Below are 21830 nucleotides of genomic sequence, written 5' to 3'. Positions count from 1 at the left end.
CTACAAAGGGGGATTGTTTAGCAGACCAATCTTTTAGCATAAAATGCGAAAAATGAGTCTTCTAGCAAGTAATAGACTGATGCATGATTGATTGACAGACTGATAAAGAACCTCAGTCTTGGGTCAAGCTTCCCCAATAAGACAATTATCTCAAAACGATCAACTTCAAAGACATAACTGTCTAAAATAGCGGCAAAAAAATTCTCGCGCACTATAACACTCGTGGCTAATAGAAGCGCAGGAGAGCAAACGGTCGCTTATCGCCAACGCAGCGTATGAAGTTAGCTTTCTGATTTGCTAACTGTTCTGAGTCTGCTAAGAGATTGGTCTGCTAAAAAACGGTCTGCTGAAACCCTTACTCCTACAATGTGATGTATTTAGCGTGTCCTTTTATCAACACCAAACGGTTAGCCTCAATTCAATTTGGAACGCAATATTTTGCGCGTTGATTATCCCAAATTTGCCTCATTAGCCAATTTCAGACCCCCATAACTTTAAGGAAAATAATCACAAGTGAATTTTATAACATTTGAGCCCCGGATAACAATATCTTTCATATGGTAATAAAAATATTTCCGTACAAATTGTTTAAGTAAAGAGACGAAAATTGGCTGATTAAAAAAACGGCCACAGCATAAAAATTCCGTTTTATTCGAGAAAGCCCGAACAATCAGTTGAAACGAGCATTTTTTAAATATAAATAATATAGTAATTACAATTTTGGTGTGTAAATTTTCTAATTCAACATAAGTCGCGATATTCTTGAAATGAATACATTATAAACATTCTCAGGGGCGGATCTAGGATTTTCTCGAGGGGGGCGGATTTTCAAAAAATTTTCGAATGTTTTGTCGATCTTTTTTTGGTGGGCCGAATTGATTTTTCGAGCTCTCTCCAAGCACCGTTTAGTCCGTTTTGACCAAATTTTCTGCGCCGCAGGCAAAATTTTGAAAAAAGGCGTTTTTAGGCTCTGTTTGGAAAATTTTGACCAAAACATCCCGTTTTTCGGCGCCTTTAGAAAAATTTTAGGGTCGGTCGGCCAACAATGGATTTCTTAAAAAATACCAAAGGGTCGGCAGGGTCGCATCCCTGAGGGCGGGAGGAGGATGGGCGTCCGCCCTTCCCCCTAAATCCGCCCCTGCAGTTTAGTTTTCAAAATTATTACATGGGAAAATATGCGGGATCAGTCTATCATAGTAGTACCACTTAGTAAATATTTGAACTGGAATTGTAATCATTTTTTTTGATTTTATGAAACAAATTTACTTTTTCAACTAATTTAAAAATTTCGAAAACATCAATTGGGTTAACTTAGTAATTCTCAAAGTTCAAATTTGCTTAATTTTTAAAAATCTGTCTGCCTTCAGTTCACATGATGAAGAAGGAGGGGAGTTTTTACACAGAGCGAAACCCCCCCCCCCCCACTGGTAGAGGGAGCTTCGCCTGTGTAAAAACCAAGTTACCTCCCCCCTCCTCCCCCAACGAATGGGGGGAGGATGTTAACTTGGTGTCTGGTAATCTTTCTATTAAAACAATTTGCGAGCTTTCGTCAAGGGACCCGGTCGTTAAAGGGACCCGGCTATCATGGAAGTAGCAGACTAAATGTTCGACTATCATTTCTGTTGTCTCATTGACTTTTTTGGTGAAAGTGTGATAAAGGGGTCCCAAGTAACACTGATTTGTTAATAAATTTTCTTCTATATTTTCCGTTGTCTCTTCTTCTTTTTGGTGAAAGTGTGATAAGGGGGTCCCAAGTAACACTGATTTTACATCCTCGGTTTACAAGTTGCGATTTCTGCACCCTTCGTTTTCTACCTTTCCGCTTTCAAGTTGGATTTTTCGTCAAATTTACACCCCCGGTTATTCGGTCTCTCTCCCTCATTCGGTGTCAAGCAAATAAAACGACAGGATATTAGGACCGCAGCCCTTCTGATGGGACTTTGAGACTCCAATTTGTAATGGATTCTCCACTGTGAATTTCTGGGAAATCCATTTCGCTGGAATTCGAACAATTTACATGCTTGGAACGGCGGATATTCAACGAACCACCATATCTACAAACCGCAATATCTTCAAGCCGAAATTACAACAGAGTTAAGTAACAACTTCTTAACAACAATGGCAATATATTATTAATTTACGTAATAAAATTAATTTCCGTAATAAAATTAATTTCCGTCTTGTAGAAACGATAATCCTATTTTCGGTGTGTTGGCCTTTCCGCTTGTTGGCCTACCACCGCTTGGCTTAGTTCTACTTTGACAGAGTGGTCCCTTGAAAATAACCGGTACCTTGAGAATAAGACACCTAGAGCTCTCAAATCCTTTAATGATCATGATTTGATTTCGTGGTACTACTATGATAGAGTGGTCCCTCGAAAAAGCACATATGATAGACAAGTCCAGCATGCATTTCGCATGTTATGATTTTGAAAACTAGTTTGTTTATAAATTATTCATTTCAAAAATCTGGCGAAATTGTAATAACTATATTGTTTATGTCAAGAAATCTGCTCGCTTCAACTAATATTACGGTTTAAAAGCCATAATTGGATTGGCTTATTTGTCATCAAAATTCCATTTTGGCTCTTTTTTTGAATTTTTCATCTTAAAATGTTGAGGGGGGAGGTTTTACGAAACAAATAAATTTAAAATTTGTTTGAAAACATACTGTGCTATCTTTCTGAAAGGCGAAATCATCATTGTTAAACATTTCAGAGCACTAGGAGTCTTCTTCTCAATGGACCTGGTTATTTTCAAGGGACCACTCTATCATAGTAGTACCGATTTCGTCATTCAGAAAGATGTCGCAGTATATTTTTAAATTTTTTGATTTGTTATTTCCTAAAATTCTCCCCTCACCATTTTGAGGAAAATTTAAAAAAACGCCAAAATTGAGTTTTGATGACAAATCAGCAGGGTTTCCGCAAAAATAATAGTAGGGGGCTTTATGGCCATAAATAATGTAGGGAAAGGATAAAAAGTATGGCCATTATGTATGGAACTGTTTCCGATTATGGCCATAATCAGGGGTTCCGCAAAATATATGGCCATAGAATGGGGTTTCCGCCCTACATTATGCCATAATCGTCCTTCTTTCCCTCCATTATTTCCAAAATCGTTCAGGAAAAATACAATGGCCATTATGGGGTTTTATTCGTTCCATAATTTTGAATGAAAAATCAAAACAAATTATTCAATTTTACAAAATTTTTGAAACGAGTTTAGCATCCCAAAGCTCTTTATTGACTTTTAAGAAAAGAGTAGCCTCAAGGTGATGTGGAGTCATGCTTTTTCGAAGCGATCCAAGTGTGATTTTTATTTTCGCGCACGGTCCTTCGCGTATGAGGGATTCCGATTCCACCGCTCACTATTTTGTTTTACACAAATCACTTTTCAAAATTATAACATGCGAAATGCATGCAGGACCTGTCTATCATACTTTTTTCGAGGGACCACTCTTTCATAGTACTTTGGTCGTCGTCTAAATGTCCTGTCCTCTTATTTACCTAGCACCCTCTCTCTGCTTACCGTCACATGCAACCATGTGCTGACAGGGGCTGAATAATACATTCGCTTTCTTCGACGAACACACCACGCATTCTTCAATCTAAACACACAGCTCACCAAATCAATATGCACAGTATTGTAACACAGTATATGATATCAGTTCACAGGTATGTGTTGAATGGCAGGATGGCCGAGCGGTCTAAGGCGCTGCGTTCAGGTCGCAGTATCTTCGGATGCGTGGGTTCGAATCCCACTCCTGTCAAATTATTTTTAAACTTCTGTTTATATAGTTCAATTTTGTAGTAATAAAAGTTACCTCGAATGTTGAACCAACTTATATGCACAATGTATTCACAAAATACGAACTAAATGACCATTAAAACGCATTTACGTTCAATTCAATTTATGAATTTTTTGGCGAAAACGGCAAAAAAGAAGAGGAGAGAGCCAGTTTGACCAGTGTGGTTATTTATGGCCAGCCCTATGTTACTATCTTCCCCTCCCTCCCCCCCCCCCCACCTGCAAATTAGGTTGGGGGGGGGGGGGGGGGGAGGAAAAAGAACCGAATCCGGTTACCAACCCCAAGGCGTATGTTGAAATCCCGTGCTGGCTCGTCTTTTTAGAAAATAGGTCGCGGACCAATCATCGGCTCTTTTCCAGTTCCCCCCTTCCAAAATACCGAGTTTTATGTTTGTTTTACGTATTATTATGGCTAAATGCGTGATGTTACGATGTAAAGTATGAAGAACAAATCTGTTCACAGTTGTCGATTTGTTCACCATGCCAAATTTCAATGCATTATGAACGTTGAATAAGATTTTCAAAATTGAATTTGAAGGGGGCGGGGAACTGGAAAAGAGCCCAATCATCTAAACTAGTTTTGCAACGGGACCAAACAAGTAAACTAAGGCCGCCGAAGGCGCTAATAGAAAAAAAAATTAGCACTATCAATCAGTCAGTCAAACCAAGATATCTTAAAAAAAATAGCAACGGGTGTCAAAATCCTGAATGAAGGGGTGTGCGTCTGACTCGAGTTGAAATAATCAAATGAATGACCTCGGTTCTTGTCTGCACAGGCTCCCTGCAAATGAGGCATTTTTTGGCCCTGGGGGCACAGAGTGAACACATGGCTACGTGACCACAGGGCCCGAACAAGACATCGCGACTCATCTCCGAGCAGACCATGCACTCGTCCAGGGACAACTGCTCTTCCTCTGCAGTAGTGGCAGATGCACCACTGGCGCCCGACAGCTGCTGGGAGTGGATGTTGGTGGGTTTGGCCGGCGGCAGATAGTGGTTTCCGTCATCATTTCTAAATCACAAAATCAAACAAGTAGCATCACAAATCATCGTAAACACATAGCGACAGAGCATACACATAGCAGACAGATAGTTGCAAAAGAGTCAATGAGCACAAATAAACAGAAAAAAAATGCTGGCTTGTGTTTAGTATCAATCTCGACTTCAGAATTTCCAAGAAAACAATAAACGGTCTTAAAGCAGTTTGAATTTCTATAACATTTCGCTGGGAAAACTTTGAATTTCGCTGGGAAAACTGAAAATTAAATTCCACTATCGAAACTAAAACTCGATATTTTCATGTGACCTTGACACTTTTGCAGTTCGATAGTGGAGTTTGCATTCCTTTTCAACAAAAAATGAACTGAACTAAAAATAAATCAAAAGTCAAACCGCGAATAAATACTTTTGATCTTGAACAAATTTTATACTTTTCCTCAAAATAAAAAGGAAAAAAATCATCACCACCGTTATAAGAGTCTGAATAACGTTCATCGACCTAAAAACAATTGGAAACAAGCATCATTTCGACAACTGAGATTATTAAGACTCGTAACTTTGAAGATTTTGCGGACGCAATTACCAAAATCAAACACCAACAATTTGAACACTGTTGAAAATATCAATTTTTCTACTGTCCCTTTTTGAATACTGTAGTAATGCAATAATACCTCATCGAATTGTAAAATATTAAGTTGCAACCGAACTTTTTCCAATTCGGGGGATCAATCTCTAGCAGAAAAGTTTCATTTTGACGGCTAAGCTCCCACTGTGCGGTCTTTTCTTAACACGATAACAGATGCTGGGTAATTAAGACGTGAGAGGCGACAATTCGTCGAAAGCGACGATTTGCAGCAATTTCAAAAGGCGTCAATTCACGACAAACGACAATTAGCAGCACGATTAGTTGACACTATTGCAAATTAAATAGTCAGAGTATCCGGAGAACATGGTCATTAAAACATTCCACGCTAGAAAAAAGTCAAAAAGTGAATAAAAAAGTTCAGAAATTCAGATTTTTCTAAATTTATTATGTTTAAAACGTTAAATTAGCATGACTGCCAGGCGTGCGATTTTGTGGGGAAAACTGAACACAACTAGCGGAACAAAAACCCAACCCCTGGAACAGGCTAAATTCCGGAGGTCTCTTTTGAGGGATCAAAAATTTTTCTTGCGCCGTTATGAATCTAAATTACACGATTCAACCTGCTATCAAACAAAAAAAAACAACATTGGAGCCTCAACATAGGAATCATTTAGGTGGAAACCTCTGGGGATTTTAGCCTCGAAATAGTTGTTAATTTGCTTAAGTACAAGTCACTCGCCATACCTGTTGAGCGGCAACGAGCAATTGATACCGCCCCAACCATTAAAGGACATTGCCGAGCCTTTGGAGTTAAGCAAGAGCCTGAGGGGGAACTTCTCCTCTTTGATTCGCGATTGGATCGCAAACACCGAATATTAAAATGGTCCACTGATGACAATTTAGAAACTATGGAAAGCAACACAATCTGGCACACAGATAGGACATTTAAAGCGTTTACCGCATTATTTTATCCACAGTTTAAAATTCATGCAGTGGTTAACGATCAAACTGATCCATTAGTCTTTTCTTTTTCTAAACGAAAGTGAAGAAAAATACTTCATGGCCTCCAGGCGACTGAAATTACCGCACTCAAGAAAGTATTAAATGGACTAACTATAAAAAGATGTTTCTTTCATTTTGCGAAGGCCATGCGGCGCAAAACTCAGGAGATTGAATTAGCACAAGCTTATCGAGAAGATGAAAAACACGCATGCTTCTTAAGTAAGTCGTTGCTCTGACACTTATACTTGAGCTCGAAGCTCGACTTTGAAACCGGCATGAAACCTGGAACCTGCTTTACGCTGTGCAATTTCTGACAAAAGTGACAAGTCCACCTAAACTACTGCATTACGTCGATAATTTTGAATCAAATTAGGTTGCAACCCTCTTCCAATGACGCAGGGGAATGGGCAATTCTTTATTTCTCTCTGACACCAGTTCCAAACGCCAAAAATGGAAGACATAAACCCAAAGATTCGATCAAGGGGTGGTATAGGGCTTTCCGGATGGGGATGGGGTCTGCTCACGCTAAGTATCAAAAGTTTATCCAATTTCTGAGAAAGAGTGTCGGAGAACAAATTGGTGAGAATAACAGCGGGAGAAAGTGCCACCAAGGTGACACAACACGAAAAATGCCGAGTCAGATTAGTTGAACCCCTTTAACACACTTCAACAGTTGCGAGAGCACGACCAAAAAGCAGCTCTTTCAAGTCACATAAGAAAAAGTATAACTAATCCTCGAATTTGCAAAAAATCGAAGCTTAGCAAAAACTCGAATTAGCAAAATCTGCGACCTAGCAGACTTGATTCTCACGCACTAACCAATCAGCCACGGATGCTTAAAATCCCCAAAAATTAGCCACCAAAAACGCAACTGCATCAATGCAGCAATAGTAGCACCAAATACAAAAAGATACAATTTTTGCATGTAAAAAATTGCAAATCAAAAAGCAACGTATAAACTATGCATTTCAAAAAAATTGCGAGATATATTGAGTTAGAAAATTCCTGAAATCGAGATTTTTTTGTTAATGCTGTTTGAAACAAATAGCTTTTTTCGGTTCACTTGATGAATTAAAAATGCATCAACTGTGTTAACATATAACTATTCGAATATCAAAGCACATGTTATTAATCAGCTGTACAGGTGCAACAAAAAACTTGCTGCAGCAAATAATGTTGCTTTGAGTGGAAAACAATGTTTGCGACTTAGTCGCAACACTATTTGCGACTTAGTCGCAACACTATTTGCGACTTAGGTTGAAATAAAGGAAAATCGTACTTCGCAAGTGTAAAAATCAAAGCAACAATAACTTTCTCAAACAACTTGAGGGCCTCTCGTTCAATTTTTAGATCCTTTGTCCTATCATTTAACCCTTCCATCTCATTTCCTTTGATCTGATCAAAGCTTTTACCGCTAATAATTGTCGCTTGCTACGAACCTTCGCATACTGCGAATATTCGCTTTTTTACAAACGCTACGAATGGTCGCTTGCGACGAATTGCCGCCATGAGATTAAGACGACTTGACATCAATACGACAACTGAGAGTTTATATATTTGAAAAGCTGTTGTCTTAAGAGCTGTCGTCTTATTTGCCGGACACCACGATAAGAGCACGAATGTCATAAAATTGACAGAGCTATGAAACACAGAGGCAAAGCTGTGCTTCGCAAACACTAACGAGAACACGACAAAAACCAGCTCTATTAAGTGCGATGGGAAAAAACAAGAAATAAGCCACGAACTAGTAAAAATTCCGTAACGTCTCGGATTCGATCTGTGACCTACAGATTTTGAGTCTCGCAAACTAACCACTCACGCTTAATAAATCAGAAACACTAGACACAAATACAGCAGAGAACAGATGCTAGGTCATTTCCAATGCTACAGATCGTGGTAATAGCAAAAGTGTCACCAAATATGTGAACACTTTTAATAAACACTTTTATTTACGAGTTCGGTTATAAAAAAAGAAGTTTCTTACTAATACACTAACACTCACAAACTGGCTAGTGTAAATTATGTGTCAAAATGTATTACTGCAGTCGACTCCAAAAAACATTTGTGACCATTTCTATTTAATTGTCCGAATAATTAATGTGCAAACCTTCAGTTGCCTTCTCCGATATAAAAGGCCAATCGGAAAAATTCGATCTTCAATTATTTGCAAAAAGTTAACATACTTTTCTCGTTCTCGGAAACATTTCTTGAGTGCCTTGCATAAGTTCGGGTCCGGACACAGATCCAGAGGTGTTTGTCCTTTTTTGTTCTGGATCAACAAGTCGGCTCCATTTGCAGCCAAGAAACATGCAATGGATGCGGAGCTCTTCTTCTCCGCTCCTTGTTGGCCCAGACCCATCAACAGTTTGCCCACGTCTTGCATATCTTGCAGCTGTTTGAGTTGCTTCAACGTGTGGTGTCTCAGAGCCTCGTGTAGGGGTGAGTCTCCGTCCTTGTCTTGTACGTCCAGACGGCACCCGTTGCGGACCAACAGCCGCACTATCTGGGTGTGCTGGCGTTCTACTGCCAGGTGCAGGGCAGTCTGGTAATTTGAGTTCTGAATGTCCAAGTTGGCCTTGCCCTGTTAATCCAAGAACCGATTTCTGTTTCAAAACGATCAAAAACTAACTGTGGATCAAGCATTTACACAACTTAAAAACTTCGATCAGGTGCAATCTAGGGTTTTCTCGAGGTGCGGTGGGAGAGAATTGTCAACACCTTTTCGGCAATTTTGTCAACCTTTTTTCAGGTCGTCCAAATTAGTGCGCTTTCCTTCAAACTTGGCATATATTGGAGCCAAAGGCGGGTTTAGAAAATTTTCAGAATTGGCCGGGGCCGAAAGTGGATGTCACAAAATAGCAACAAAGTGGGGACACTTTGGGCCGGCAGGTGGAATTCCTGAGGAGGAGGCGTCCCCTCCCAAATCTTTCCCTTCCCTGCTTGATACATTAAGTTTCACATATTCTAGAATATATGGAGCTAAGAGTGACAGTCGAAAGTGGCAAATCACAAATTTTTCACCAGGGAAACGCAAGCGTACCAGGGAAACTGATCATTATATTATGGATCATTTTAAAACTATCAACATTTGGTCAATCTTCTATAGTATAAAATATGATAAGATATGTTTGTGATGAGCGTATTTAAGAGAGAGGAAAGGGAGGAGTTGAGCGACTGACCTCTATGACTAGCAAGTGTGCCACTTCCACGTGGTTGTTCAGGGAGGCCAGGTGCAGTGCAGTGTAGCCGTCCTCTTTCTTCTCGTCCACAATCCACGGCCTCGACATCTTAGACAGCAGCTGCTTAGTCGCCCTAAGCACACACTCACTGACTCTCTCTCACACACCAACACAACTCATCTCAGGTATAGGTCTTCAATCCAAAGAACGGGTTGTAGGAAGCTCCTGTGCTCATGCGAATACGCCCAAATTTTTTATACACAAAAAACTATGGCCCACGGAAAAGTCAAGTTTTTGATTTTTTGAAAATTTTGAAACTTTTCTGAAAAACTAACGTCCCAAGTCTGAGGTTGTGGGTTCACTGGATACAACTGGTAGTGGGAAGCTCTCCTGCATTAGTAAGCCACGTAAATTTTTTACACAAAGTTATCGTGCTGGAAAATTCAATTTTTTAAAAATTCTTTTCTTAATTTTTTAAATGAATTTAACCAAAAATACCCTCCCATATCTGAGATTTTGCGGTCAACTCGAAGAACGATTTGAGGGAAGCTCCTTTGCATACGCGACTACCCCCAAATTTTCTCGACACAAAAAATTATGGCCTTCGGAAAAGTCAAAATTTTGATTCTTTGACAGTTTTTTTTTATTTTTTGGTTTTTCTCGAGAACTAACCGGTCTAACCTAGGTTTTTGGGTTCAATCGAAATAATAGATTGGGTGAATATCTTAAAAAAACACTTATGATTCTCAGAAATGTCAACTCTCTGATTTGTTGACCGTTATTTGGTCTTTTCTCGATAACTATTCTGCCAAATCTGATATCATAGGTTTAATCGACCCAACGGGTCTTCTCATTTATTTTAGTTAAAAACAACCAAGGTTTTGAGCTAAGTAAAATTTTTGAAATTACGTATTTTGTCCTGAATCAGTATAATAATAACAAAAAATATCAAATACTTACCTCCACCTTGAGCTGAGCCCTAGGTGTCCTTCATCGAAACATACAAAAATTTTGGTTCACCTAGTAATTTTCATTATATATTTTTTCGACTCAAGCTTTTTTTACGATTGTGTTGTATCGCAAGCGGTGCGAAGCTCCGCTTCGCCTGTGTTAACAAAATCACCCGAATCATGGGGAAGAATCTGAGCGCTATCTTTGTGTGCTGACATGCTCAGTTTTTTTTAAATACTAAAGTAAATACTAAATTTTTGAATATCTCCCCTTTTGGACCTTATTAACTATTTCCTCCTATGCATGTATTACTATGCAACGACATTGAGCTTCAACCTAAGGTTGTAAAGAATTCTGGTTAGATGATATAATGTTTTTTGAAAGTTTCAGGTGGGGCATTCATTTTTAGCAGTAATAGAGCAAGATATACCCCGCCCCTAATTTGCAGTAAGTGACATGAAATGATGTGTACTGACCCTGGGTTTCCCCTGAGTGCTGCGTGGTGTAGGGCGTTGAAGCCGTTGGTGTTTGTGACACACATGTCTGCCCTGTAGTCCAGCAACACACTCAGCATGTCGTCCCTCTTCCGACTGATGGCGTCGTGCAGAGGAGTGTCGCCCTCCCCGTCCTACACACACAACACACACTCACACTCATCCACTAACTCACCACACGTGTACGAACAGAATTCAGTCTACACTTCATTGATCAAAAGGTGGCTTTCCACAGTACACAGTGAAGATCACACTGACGCGGGCATTAGTATACCCTTTTTAGAGGGGCAGGCGGACAACTCTTCAGAAATTTTATCAGCTTTGCATAAAGCGATAACAATAATATACAAAATCCAACAATAATATACAAAATCCAATCCAAAAATGAAACTTGAACAAAAATTGAGTTTATCGGCGCGCAGCCTTCCTAAAATGCAGTAATATTGGCTCTTTACAAAAAATTTAGAATCAAAACTGAATGTCAGAAAATGGTTTCAAATGGGACCTTTTCTGTAGCAAAGAGCTCAAAACTCCTCAAAAAGTACAGTTTTATTCTTACAAAAAAACTAAATCAGAAAAATTGAAAAAAAAACATTTACTTATTGGTGTTTTTTCGAATTTTAACAACTAGTTTTACAAATCGGGATACCGGTTCGTTCATTGCCTTGTGCTCGTATTGTGGACATGTATGTAATTGGACTGTAATTGGTAATTGCCTGCAGATTTGGATGGCATCCGAGTTTGAGGAGTGCAATGAGCACCTGTTTGTGACCCCGGTTGACTGCCAGATGGAGAGGAGTCTGTCTCTTGTTGTTCCTCGCATTCAAGTCAGCACCCGCCTTGCCCAGCACCTCCACCACTTCCTTCTCGTCTCCAAGAGAGGCGTGGTGCATGGCCCTGTCCCCATCCTTGTCCTGAAACATCCAAACTACCCTTTTCTACCCTTCCACCAACACATTTAAACGGCTATTTTTTTGATGCAACCAGTGGCGGTTTCACACAGTTACATATCTAACAATACACAGAGGCTAAGTTGCACTCTGAAAACACCTTTCGAAAAACAGCAAAAAGGAGTCTTCGATGCAGTAAAAATAAAGAGCAAAATGAAATAAAAAACATGCCTTACTAACCAACTTCACACACCTCAGAATCTATGGGGCTGGAAATCAAACCTCCGAGACAAAAGTACATTGCTTTAACCACTTAGCCATGTTTTCTTTACTTAATTTACTTGAACGCTTGAAAGTTTTGGTCCCGCTGAAATTTTAGTCCAGTTTTAAAGCTGGAAGTTTTTTCTTGAAGCTTAACATTATTTTCTCGCACCATTTGCTTTTGCTATTTGGGAGCTTAATGAGCCTTACACTTAGACACAGAGTCAAAGTTGCACTTTGCAAACACAAGAAAGAAAACGACAAAATTAGCTGTGACACATGAAAAAAAGAAAGACAAAAATAAGCCTTCAAAATTAAAACTTCAATTGTGGGGAATTCGCACTTACGACCAGGATATTTGAACTCGGACGTCCAGTTTTAAATTTTAGTCCAGTTTTAAAGCTGGAAGTTTTTTCTTGAAGCTTAACATTATTTTCTCGCACCATTTGCTTTTGCTATTTGGGAGCTTAATGAGCCTTACACTTAGACACAGAGTCAAAGTTGAACTTTGCAAACACAAGAAAGAAAACGACAAAATTAGCTGTGACACATGAAAAAAAGAAAGACAAAAATAAGCCTTCAAAATTAAAACTTCAATTGTGGGGAATTCGCACTTACGACCAGGATATTTGAACTCGGACGTCCTCGCATCTGCGCCACGTGCCCTTGAAAACTTACTAACACTAGCCACCAATAAAGCAACTACATAAGCTAATAAACTGCCATTGCTATGCAGCAACAGTGGCACCAGATATAAATAGACACAAAATTTGCATGTAATAATTAGGAAAGTCATAAGCTAAGGGCATACAAACTAACTTTGCATGTAATAAATTGGAATTATCCATTAAAAAACAGATTTATTGATTTTGAAAATTTTTGTTTTTATTTAAGTATTTATGTTTGAAACGAATAGCTTTTTTCGGTTCTTTGATGAATTAAAAATGCATCAAGTGTGTTAATTTATAACTATTCGAATGTCAAAGCACAAGCTATCAAAAAGCTGTAACGGTGCCCCACCATTATTGGGGTGCCGCACAAAAATTTGCGACTTAGATTGAAAAAAAGAAGGTTCGTATTACTAATACACTAGCTTCGCTAGTGTAATTACTAAAAATTTTACCCTCTTTGGTTTTTGACCCACCCGCCTCTCCCAGAGTTAGAATATAATGTCTTGTCAAATGCGCTATACCGCCTTATTGACTACAAACACCAGACATTACTATGGCAGATACAACAAAGGCTATTAAATTATCATTGATTAAATTATCACTGGTAATTTAATAACTAACTTATTGGAGGTGGTATGAAAACAGTGGGGCTAGCTTCGAAAAAGAAACAAAAGACTGTATAAACAAATATTAGCTCAAATAGATAAAATATAGCCAGTAGAAAAATGAAGATGTCAAACCACTCAAGGAAACCGAAAAAGTGACAGAATTTCTAACCATCTTCCAATATTCGAAGAAAGACGCATCACGTTAATTTTCCATGATTGAAATCTTTCAGCAAAAACGACTCAATTGGTAAATGTTCTGATCCGCTGAAATCCACTTTGCAAACTAAACTTATTCACGTTTCTTCGCCCCATATGAAAATTCGTATGAAGAGACCGCAATTTTTCTTTAAGCAAACATTTGAATTGAAATTGAAAAAAAATCAAGTCTTAAAACAAAAAAATCCTATTTGAGCCTGATCAATTTTAAAGACTTTCAGGCGCTCAATAAGAGAAAAGTTAATAATTAAATTTGCATTTGCGAGTTTCAGCTTTGGTTTTGGGTAATAATTTTCCTGACTCGAAATAAAAACCACATGAAGGTAAAGCTACAATTCGCAAACGCAAGCGAAACAGGTGGCTAAAGGGAGCTTCCAAATGCAAGAAAATGCTATCATAAGGAAAAGAAATAAAATTGAAAAAAAACGAAAAAAAAGAAACAGTAAAAAATATTAATTTGTTCATATATTTATAAAGAATGCAACTTTCAAATTTCAAAAAAAAAATTATAAAATTGCCGAATTTCAAAAAAATGGATCAAAATTTAAATTCCACTTGGAAATAAGACAATTAAAATCCACGTTCGAAACTAAAAGCCGATCAAGATTTTCGTGAACTTTATACTTCTGCTGTTCGGTAGTTTAGTTTGCCTTCCTTTCAACAAAGGAAATAAACTTAACTTTACAAAAATCAAAAATGAAACCACAAAGAAAACATCATGACTTTTGCCCAGAGGCGAAGCTGTGCTTCGCAAACACTTGCCAGAACACGACAAAAAATCAGTTCTAAAAGCAATAAAAAAGAAATAAGCCTCGAAGTAGTAAAAAATCGGCTAAGAAAAACAGCAATAAAAAAAAAGAAATAAGCTTCGAATTAGTAAAAAAAAAATCGGCTAGGTCTCGCTTCGATCTAGGAGCTAGAGATTATGAGTCTCGCGCAATAAGCGCTCAGCCACGGAGGCTTTTTAAACCACAAACAATAGCCGCAAATATAGCAGAGAACCGATTTTAGCTTTTAATGACTATCTATTTGTGAGTTAGGTTGGAAAAAAGAAGGCTGTTTTTTTTACACTAGGCTTGCAAGCTCGATAGTTTACACAGAGGCGAAACTGCTCTTCGCGAACACAAGCGAGAAAAAATTCAAAAAGCGCTCTAAACAGGCAAATCAAAGTGAAAAAAAATAAAATCAAAAAACACGTAATTTTACTAACACTAGTCACCAATAAAGCAGCAAAAATTCGAGATAAAAAATATTTCAATGTCCCGGATTTGAAACTCCCACATGATGATTAGGAGTGTCATTCATGCCCTCGCAGCATCTGCGCCACGGTCAATTGGAAGTAAGCTAATGGTCAAGCTAATGCTAGACCTACCTGTTCAAATATTTATAATCATACATTGTACTGATACGGAAATGCGTAATTTTCACAATTTCAAAAAATACTACTCGACACTGACTACTCGAAATTCTCTGCTTAACTAGGTGATTAACCGCTTATTTAAAGGAGAAAAAAAACTACTAACCATTTTTCAACTGAAGTCTTAATCTCATATTTGGCTGGATAAATTTTGAAAAAAGAGAAAAAGATTCCAAAGGAACAAAAAATCAAAAATTCAACTTTTCCTATATCCATTAACTTTTCACCACATGGGGATAGTCTCTGCTTTCCACAATCTGATGTTTCATTGAAAATTTCCTGGCCCTGATTTTTTAGATTGAACCTTTAATATCAGATTTAGCTAGTAGTTTTTGAGAATAGTGATGAAATTTCTTTAAAAAAATCGGTAACAACTTGAAAAGAATTTTTTTCTGAAGTCCACATCAGCTTTTTTACAAAAAAAAAATGGGTAAAACAGAATAAGCAGTAAAAAACCTAAGCACCACGATAGTTAGTATAAGCTATAAACCCCAGAATCAGCAGGTTAGTTTTTGAAGAAAAAGAAGTTTCCAAAAGAAACATTTTAAAAACTGGACATTTTCTAGGGCCATTTTTTTCAAAACACATGGCACAGCCGCTGGCGGAAAAAAAAGTCTCGTTGCGTAAGAAAGAAATAGATGGCCTTAAAGCTCTTTGAATTTGTAGAAAAACCTATTATGGACACTTTTTTGTTAAAACTAACTTAATTTGAGGAAACGGGATTGTTAGCTAAAACTTTTATTTAGCTGGGAAATCTGATGAATAATTTCATTTTGGAAATAAGAAGTCGATCACGTTTTTCGTGACCTTTACAGTTTTGCTGTTCGATAGTGGAGTTTGCCTTCCTTTTAACAGAAGAAATGCACTGAACTTGAAAAGAAATATAAGTCAAACCTAAACTTAAAATTGAGCGCGAACAAAAAGTTTTCCCTGAAATAAAATTTAAAAAAAACCAGCAACACCTATATAAGAGTCCTCGCTACGTTCATTACTCTTATTTGAAGTATACTAAAAGTGCCACCAAATGAGCACTTTTATTTGCGACTTAAGGTAGGAGAAAATTCTTCGTAACAATACACTACGCTTCGCATGTGTAAAAAAAATTCGGATCAACTTAACAATCTCCCCACCTTTCAAGAAAGGAGGAGAGATTGTTAAGTAGATTACTTTCAGCGAATTTTCGACCAATCAGAATGCAGCAAAATTTGAATTTACATACAACGCTCTAGTGCGAATTTATTGTTTGTATTTACAGGGATGGAGATTCTTTAGTAGATATCATAAGGCGGGGGATTGTTAAGTAGATCCAACAATTCTTGTGTAAAAAAATTGCGCTAGTTGCATGAGTGATGTGTTGAGTACCTGTGTTTCGAGGTTTGCGTTGAATTTGATGAGTAGTTTGACGGCGTCCACGTGCCCATTCTGACTGGCAGCCTGGAGTGCCGTGTGTCCCGCAAACAGACCATTCACCACTTGGCCACCGCCAGACGACTCTAAGGCACGGAGAAAAGAAATGACTGAATCGCATCATTCAATCAGTTCGTAGGCAGGTCATTTTGATGATTCGATATTCAAATCCATCGACCACTCACTTCTCGGTTTGTGGAAGTCGCTATCTTTTAGCGACTATTAGCAACCTGTCGAGAAGTAGCGACCTGTCGCTGATTAACGACCGAGTGATCACCCTGGTTTGAAACAAATAGCTGTTTTGGTTCATTTGATGAATTAAAAATGCATCAAATGTGTTAATTTAATCCTTTTCGAATGTCAAAGCACAAGCTATCAAAAAGTTGTTAATGTGTCCCACTATTATTGGGGTCCGCACTATAAAATTGTCGCACCAATATTTGCGACTTAGGTTGGAAAAAAAGAAAGGTTCGTATTAATACACTATTATTAATACGCAAAGGATATTTTCATATAATTGATTTCTACTCTAGCTTTTAGGCAAAAAATTGACGCTGAGTACATTAACTGTTACGGCTATAATATGGGAGCGCATTGGAAGAAAAAGATTTGTTTGTTGATGTAGATGTGTTTGTTCGTGTATGTGCGTGCGTGTGTGTGTGATTTACCAGTTGAAGATGGTGCTTCGTTCTGGTTGGCTGAGAGTCCACTGGAGGAGAGGAGGAGTTCTATCCTCTGCGTGTCCCCATTGGCGGCTGCTTTCACCAACTCCTCGTGAGTCTCTCCAGTGATGGGGGTCTCGAACAGCTTCTTCAGCAGCTGCGACAATCTATCTGCCAGTGAGTCAACAAATAATAATAACAACAATCACTTCATTTCCTTCACAGTCACGAACAAATTACCGTATCCGATATTCACATCATAATTGCAGTTTATATGTAACTTGAATGAATATTACACTATCGTGAACACGACAAAAAGCAGCTCTAGAGTTCTAAAAAGTGCAATAAAAAAGTAAAAACAAGTCTCGAATTAATAAACTCTCGGATTCTACCTACGCCTTACTGAAATTATGCGTCTCGCGCACTAACCACTCAGCCACGAACGCTTAATCCTTCCCAATCACTAGCCTTAAATAAAGCCGAGACTAGATGCTATAAAATTTCCGCTGCTACAGATTGTGATTATAGCAAAAAAGCACATAAGTGAACACTTTTAATGAAAACTTTTATTTCGAGTTAGGTTAGAAAAAAGAAGATTCGTACTAAAACACCATCTGCTCGCTAGCGTAATAATTAACTAATTAGTATTGATACAACTTATGTCAACCAGAAAGATCTGCGAGGTAGCATCTTTCCAAAAGGTGAAAACGTACCCGCAACCAGTATTGACCCGAGCTAACCGTTACTATCACAGATTATCACCCTAATTACTTTCATGCATATTTCAAAGATTGGCCCATCAAGGGCCATTCTAGGCCCTATTAAGCAAACATTCACGATTGATCAAACTTGCCAACATCCCGAAAAATTTATAAAATAATTTTTTTTCCGCCAAGAATTTCATTCAAATGGAGGGTTATGAAGCTTCGGTAGAAACTATATACGATATTTTTTTAGAAGCTCTATCTGCAATTTTGCTAATCTTGTTATGAGAAGTCATTGGAACTCAAAAATAGCATGCAATTTTTCGGCTGTAAATCTTGAGGCTGTGCTTTTTGCAGAAGCACAAATTACCAGAATTGTTTGAGTCTGCAGTGTTTGCTCTGCTGTTGTTTTGATTGTGGAAGTGGACGTGGTGGTGACTACTGCTGTTGTAGTCTGGGTGGTGGGGGTGAGATGAGGTGGAGGAGGATGTCGTATTTGGGGGGTTGAGTTTTACCACGCAGAGGGGGTTGTATGTCCAACTGGTGCCACACACCTCCACTTTGATGTCGTTGTCATGGTAGATCTGCTGCACACGGCCCACTTTGCCCAGTGTCTACAAACAACCAACAAACAAACAAACATAACCAACAGACATTTGCCAAAGTGTAACACAACTCAGCAATCCGAAAAAAAAGTTGATTGAAAATTTTGAAAACGTAGATTGAACTGTCGAAAAAAAACTATCACGCTACAGGCATTTGAGATTTATGACCGAAATTTTTTTTCTTAAAATATTCCAATTAGAGCGAACTGGATTCAAATTAAGTTTTATATTCCGCTGGGAATTCAGAAAAATAATTCTAGAAATCAATCACATTTTTCACGAGCTTTACAGTTTTGCTGTTCAATAGTGGCGCTTGCCTTCACTATAAAAAGGAAAAGAACTGCACGTTAAAAATTTTAAAAAATCATACTGCAAGTCAAACTGCAAAAATCAGATTTGAAAAAGAACAATTGTTAAGAATCTTTCCAGAAAACAAAAGAAAGAATCATCATGACCTATATAAAAGACTATCGCTTCGCTAGATAAAAAGAAGGTTCGTATTAATACACTAAGCAGACACAAGTGTAATAAAAATACTTTATGTATGTATAATATACATAGCGAGTAATGAAAATACGAACGCGCGGAAATGAAAACCCAATTAATTGCTGACATTTTTGAAATGCATATTCTATATAGAAATGATTGTCAAAAAATACATACATAGGAGGGGGAAATAGTTAACAAGGTATACAGAGGGAGGGCACAGTTAACAAGATACATAAAATGTAACAGCAACCAGAACTTTAATTAGCCTTTTCAAAAACTAAGCATTTCAGCACACTAAGATAGCGCTCATATTGCTCCCCATGATTGAAAGGATTTTGTTAAGACAGAGGCGAAGCGGAGCTTCACATCACTTGCGATACAACACAATAATGAAAAAAAGAATGAGTTGAAAAAAAGCATGAGTCAAAAGAAAAATATTGAAAAAAACTAGGTCAATCAAAGTTTTCGTATGTCTCAATGAAGGACACCTAGGGCTCAGCTAAAATTGGAGGCAAGTAATTGATATTTTTTGAATTTGTTTTACTGATTCGGGACGAGATACGCAATTTCGAAAATTTGACTTGCCCAAAACCTTGGTTGCTTCTTAACTAAAATAAGTGAAAAGAGTGAAAACTTTTGAGAATTTGGAATTTTTCCAAAGACCTAAAATTTCTCTAATAAAAAACTCAGGAGCACCCTCTTCTGCAGGAAATTTCGCCCAGCCATTTCTTTCGATTGCAATTTTCATCTCAGATTTGATAGGGTAGCTTTTAAGAAAATTCAAAACGTTTATAAAAAACGATAAAAAAAAAGAAGGTTCGTATTAATACACTAAGCAGACACAAGTGTAATAAAAATACTTTATGTATGTACAATATACATAGCGAGTAACGAAAATACGAACGCGCGGAAATGAAAACCCAATTAATTGCTGACATTTTTGAAATGCATATTCTATATAGAAATGATTGTCAAAAAAACATACATAGGAGGGGGAAATAGTTAACAAGGTATACAGAGGGGGTATAGTTAACAAGATACAAAAATGTAACGGCAACCAGAACTTTAATTAGTACTTTCAAAAACTGAGCATGTCAGCACACTAAGATAGCGCTCATATTGCTCCCCATGATTGAAAGGATTTTGTTAACACAGAGGCGAAGCGGAGCTTCACATCACTTGCGATACAACACAATAATGAAAAAAGCATGAGTTGAAAAAAAAACATGAGTTGAAAAAAAAAGCTTGAGTCAAAAGAGAATTATTGAAGAAACTAGGTCAATCAAAATATTTTTGAATTTTGATTCGGGACGAGATAAGTAATTTCAAAAATTTGACTTGCCCAAAACCTTAGTTGTTTCTCAACTAAAATAAGAGAAAAGAGAGAAATTTCTTTCGATTGCAATTTTCATATCAGATTTGATAGGGTAGCTTTTAAGAAAATTCAAAACGTTTATAAAAACGATCGATATCAAAAACCCGACTGTCCGAAATCGGTAGATTTTTTCTGATAAACTCAACAACTGGCCGGTAAAGTAGAGGAGATTCCCAAAATCGGGTTGCTCGATTTAACTCCTGAGAATTGACACGGTTTTTTTCTAGTCGAGTAGGAAAAGTTCCAGATGTGGTCCAATTTTCAAAAGCTGCACTTATTTATAGGCCATAAATTTTTCCTAAAAGAAACTGGGCCAGGCAAAATATAAAAGTAAGCTAAATATTAAAAAAATTGACTTTTCCGAGGACGATAAATTAATAAATAAAATATAAATAAAAGGCAAAATATAAAAACAAATTAACTTAAATAAATTATAAATAAAAGGCAAAATATTTTAAAAAAATTGACTTTTCCGAGGACGATAACTTTTTGTGTAAAAAAATGTGAGTGGCCCCGCTAATGCAAGGAAGCTTCCCAATAACCTGTTGGGTCGATTAAAACTATGAGATCAGATTTGGCAGGATAGTTATCGAAAAAAGTCCATATAACGGCCAACAAATCAGAGAGTTGACATTTTCAAGAATCATAAAGTTTTTTTAAGATATTCGCCTAATCTATTATTTCAGTTGAACCCAAAAATCTACGCTAGGCCGGGCAGTTCTCGAGAAAAGTGGAAAAATAAAAAAAACAGTCAAAAAGTCAAAATTTTGAGTTTTCCTAGGGCCATATTTTTTGTGTCAAAAAATTGGGGGTAGTCGCGTATTCAAAGGAATTTCCCACAACCCGTTCTTTAAATTTAATCTAAAACCTGAGATATGCGAAGGTATTTTTGGTTAAATTTATAAAATAGAAAACAAAAACGCTTAAAATCAAAAAATTGATTTTTCCGAGGACAATAACTTTTTTGTGTAAAGTATATGTGTAGTCCCGCTAATACAGGAGAGCTTCCTACTACCATTTATCTCCAATGAACCCACAACCTCAGGTTTGGGACGTCAGTGTTTGAGAAAAACTTCAATTTATTCAAAAACCGGCCAAAAAAATCAAGAACTTTGGAGTATTTGCGTCACCGAAGGGGCTTACCACAAACCGTTTTTTGGATTGAACCCAAAATCTCACATATGTCAGGATATTTTTTTATTACCTTCATAAAATTCAGAAAAAAAACGCTCAAAAAATCACAAAAAAATTGACTTTTCCGAGGACGATAACTTTTTGTGTAAAAAATGTGAGTGGCCCCGCTACTACAAGGAAGCTTCCCAATACCCGTCATTTCAATTGGATCCACAACCTCAAATTTGAGATGTTAGTTTTTGAGAAAAATAAATAAAAGATTCAAAAATCGGTTAAAAAAACAAAAACTTGACTATTTCCAAGGACATAAATTTGTGTGTAAAAAAAATTGGACAAAACTGTTTATGGACGAGCTTTTCAAACTCGTTCTA

At 37.4% G+C, this 21830-nt stretch overlaps 1 protein-coding gene and 1 non-coding gene across 3 annotated transcripts in view; one reads left to right on the top strand and one right to left on the bottom strand.

Annotated features, from left to right (window-relative positions):
• The window catches only part of LOC134841469 (E3 ubiquitin-protein ligase MIB1-like), a 48614-nt gene that overhangs the window by 5670 nt on the left and 21114 nt on the right, over positions 1-21830 (bottom strand). For both annotated transcript variants that reach the window (XM_063857478.1, XM_063857477.1), the window contains 9 exons: positions 18227-18470; positions 17159-17323; positions 16446-16576; positions 11737-11934; positions 11003-11154; positions 9576-9708; positions 8580-8977; positions 4566-4821; positions 3531-3609 (listed from right to left, as the gene is read on the bottom strand). In XM_063857478.1, coding sequence (XP_063713548.1) covers positions 3531-3609; positions 4566-4821; positions 8580-8977; positions 9576-9708; positions 11003-11154; positions 11737-11934; positions 16446-16576; positions 17159-17323; positions 18227-18470 — 1756 coding nt within the window. The remainder of the gene's footprint in view (positions 1-3530; positions 3610-4565; positions 4822-8579; positions 8978-9575; positions 9709-11002; positions 11155-11736; positions 11935-16445; positions 16577-17158; positions 17324-18226; positions 18471-21830) is intronic.
• On the top strand, positions 3690-3771 carry Trnal-cag (transfer RNA leucine (anticodon CAG)). Its single transcript has one exon. It is a non-coding gene; the product is annotated as a tRNA-Leu (tRNA).

Source organism: Symsagittifera roscoffensis, chromosome 3 (genome assembly GCF_963678635.1).
Source record: "Symsagittifera roscoffensis chromosome 3, txSymRosc1.1, whole genome shotgun sequence".
NCBI lineage: Eukaryota > Metazoa > Xenacoelomorpha > Acoela > Convolutidae > Symsagittifera > Symsagittifera roscoffensis.
This window is presented reverse-complemented; position numbering and strand designations above follow the sequence as displayed.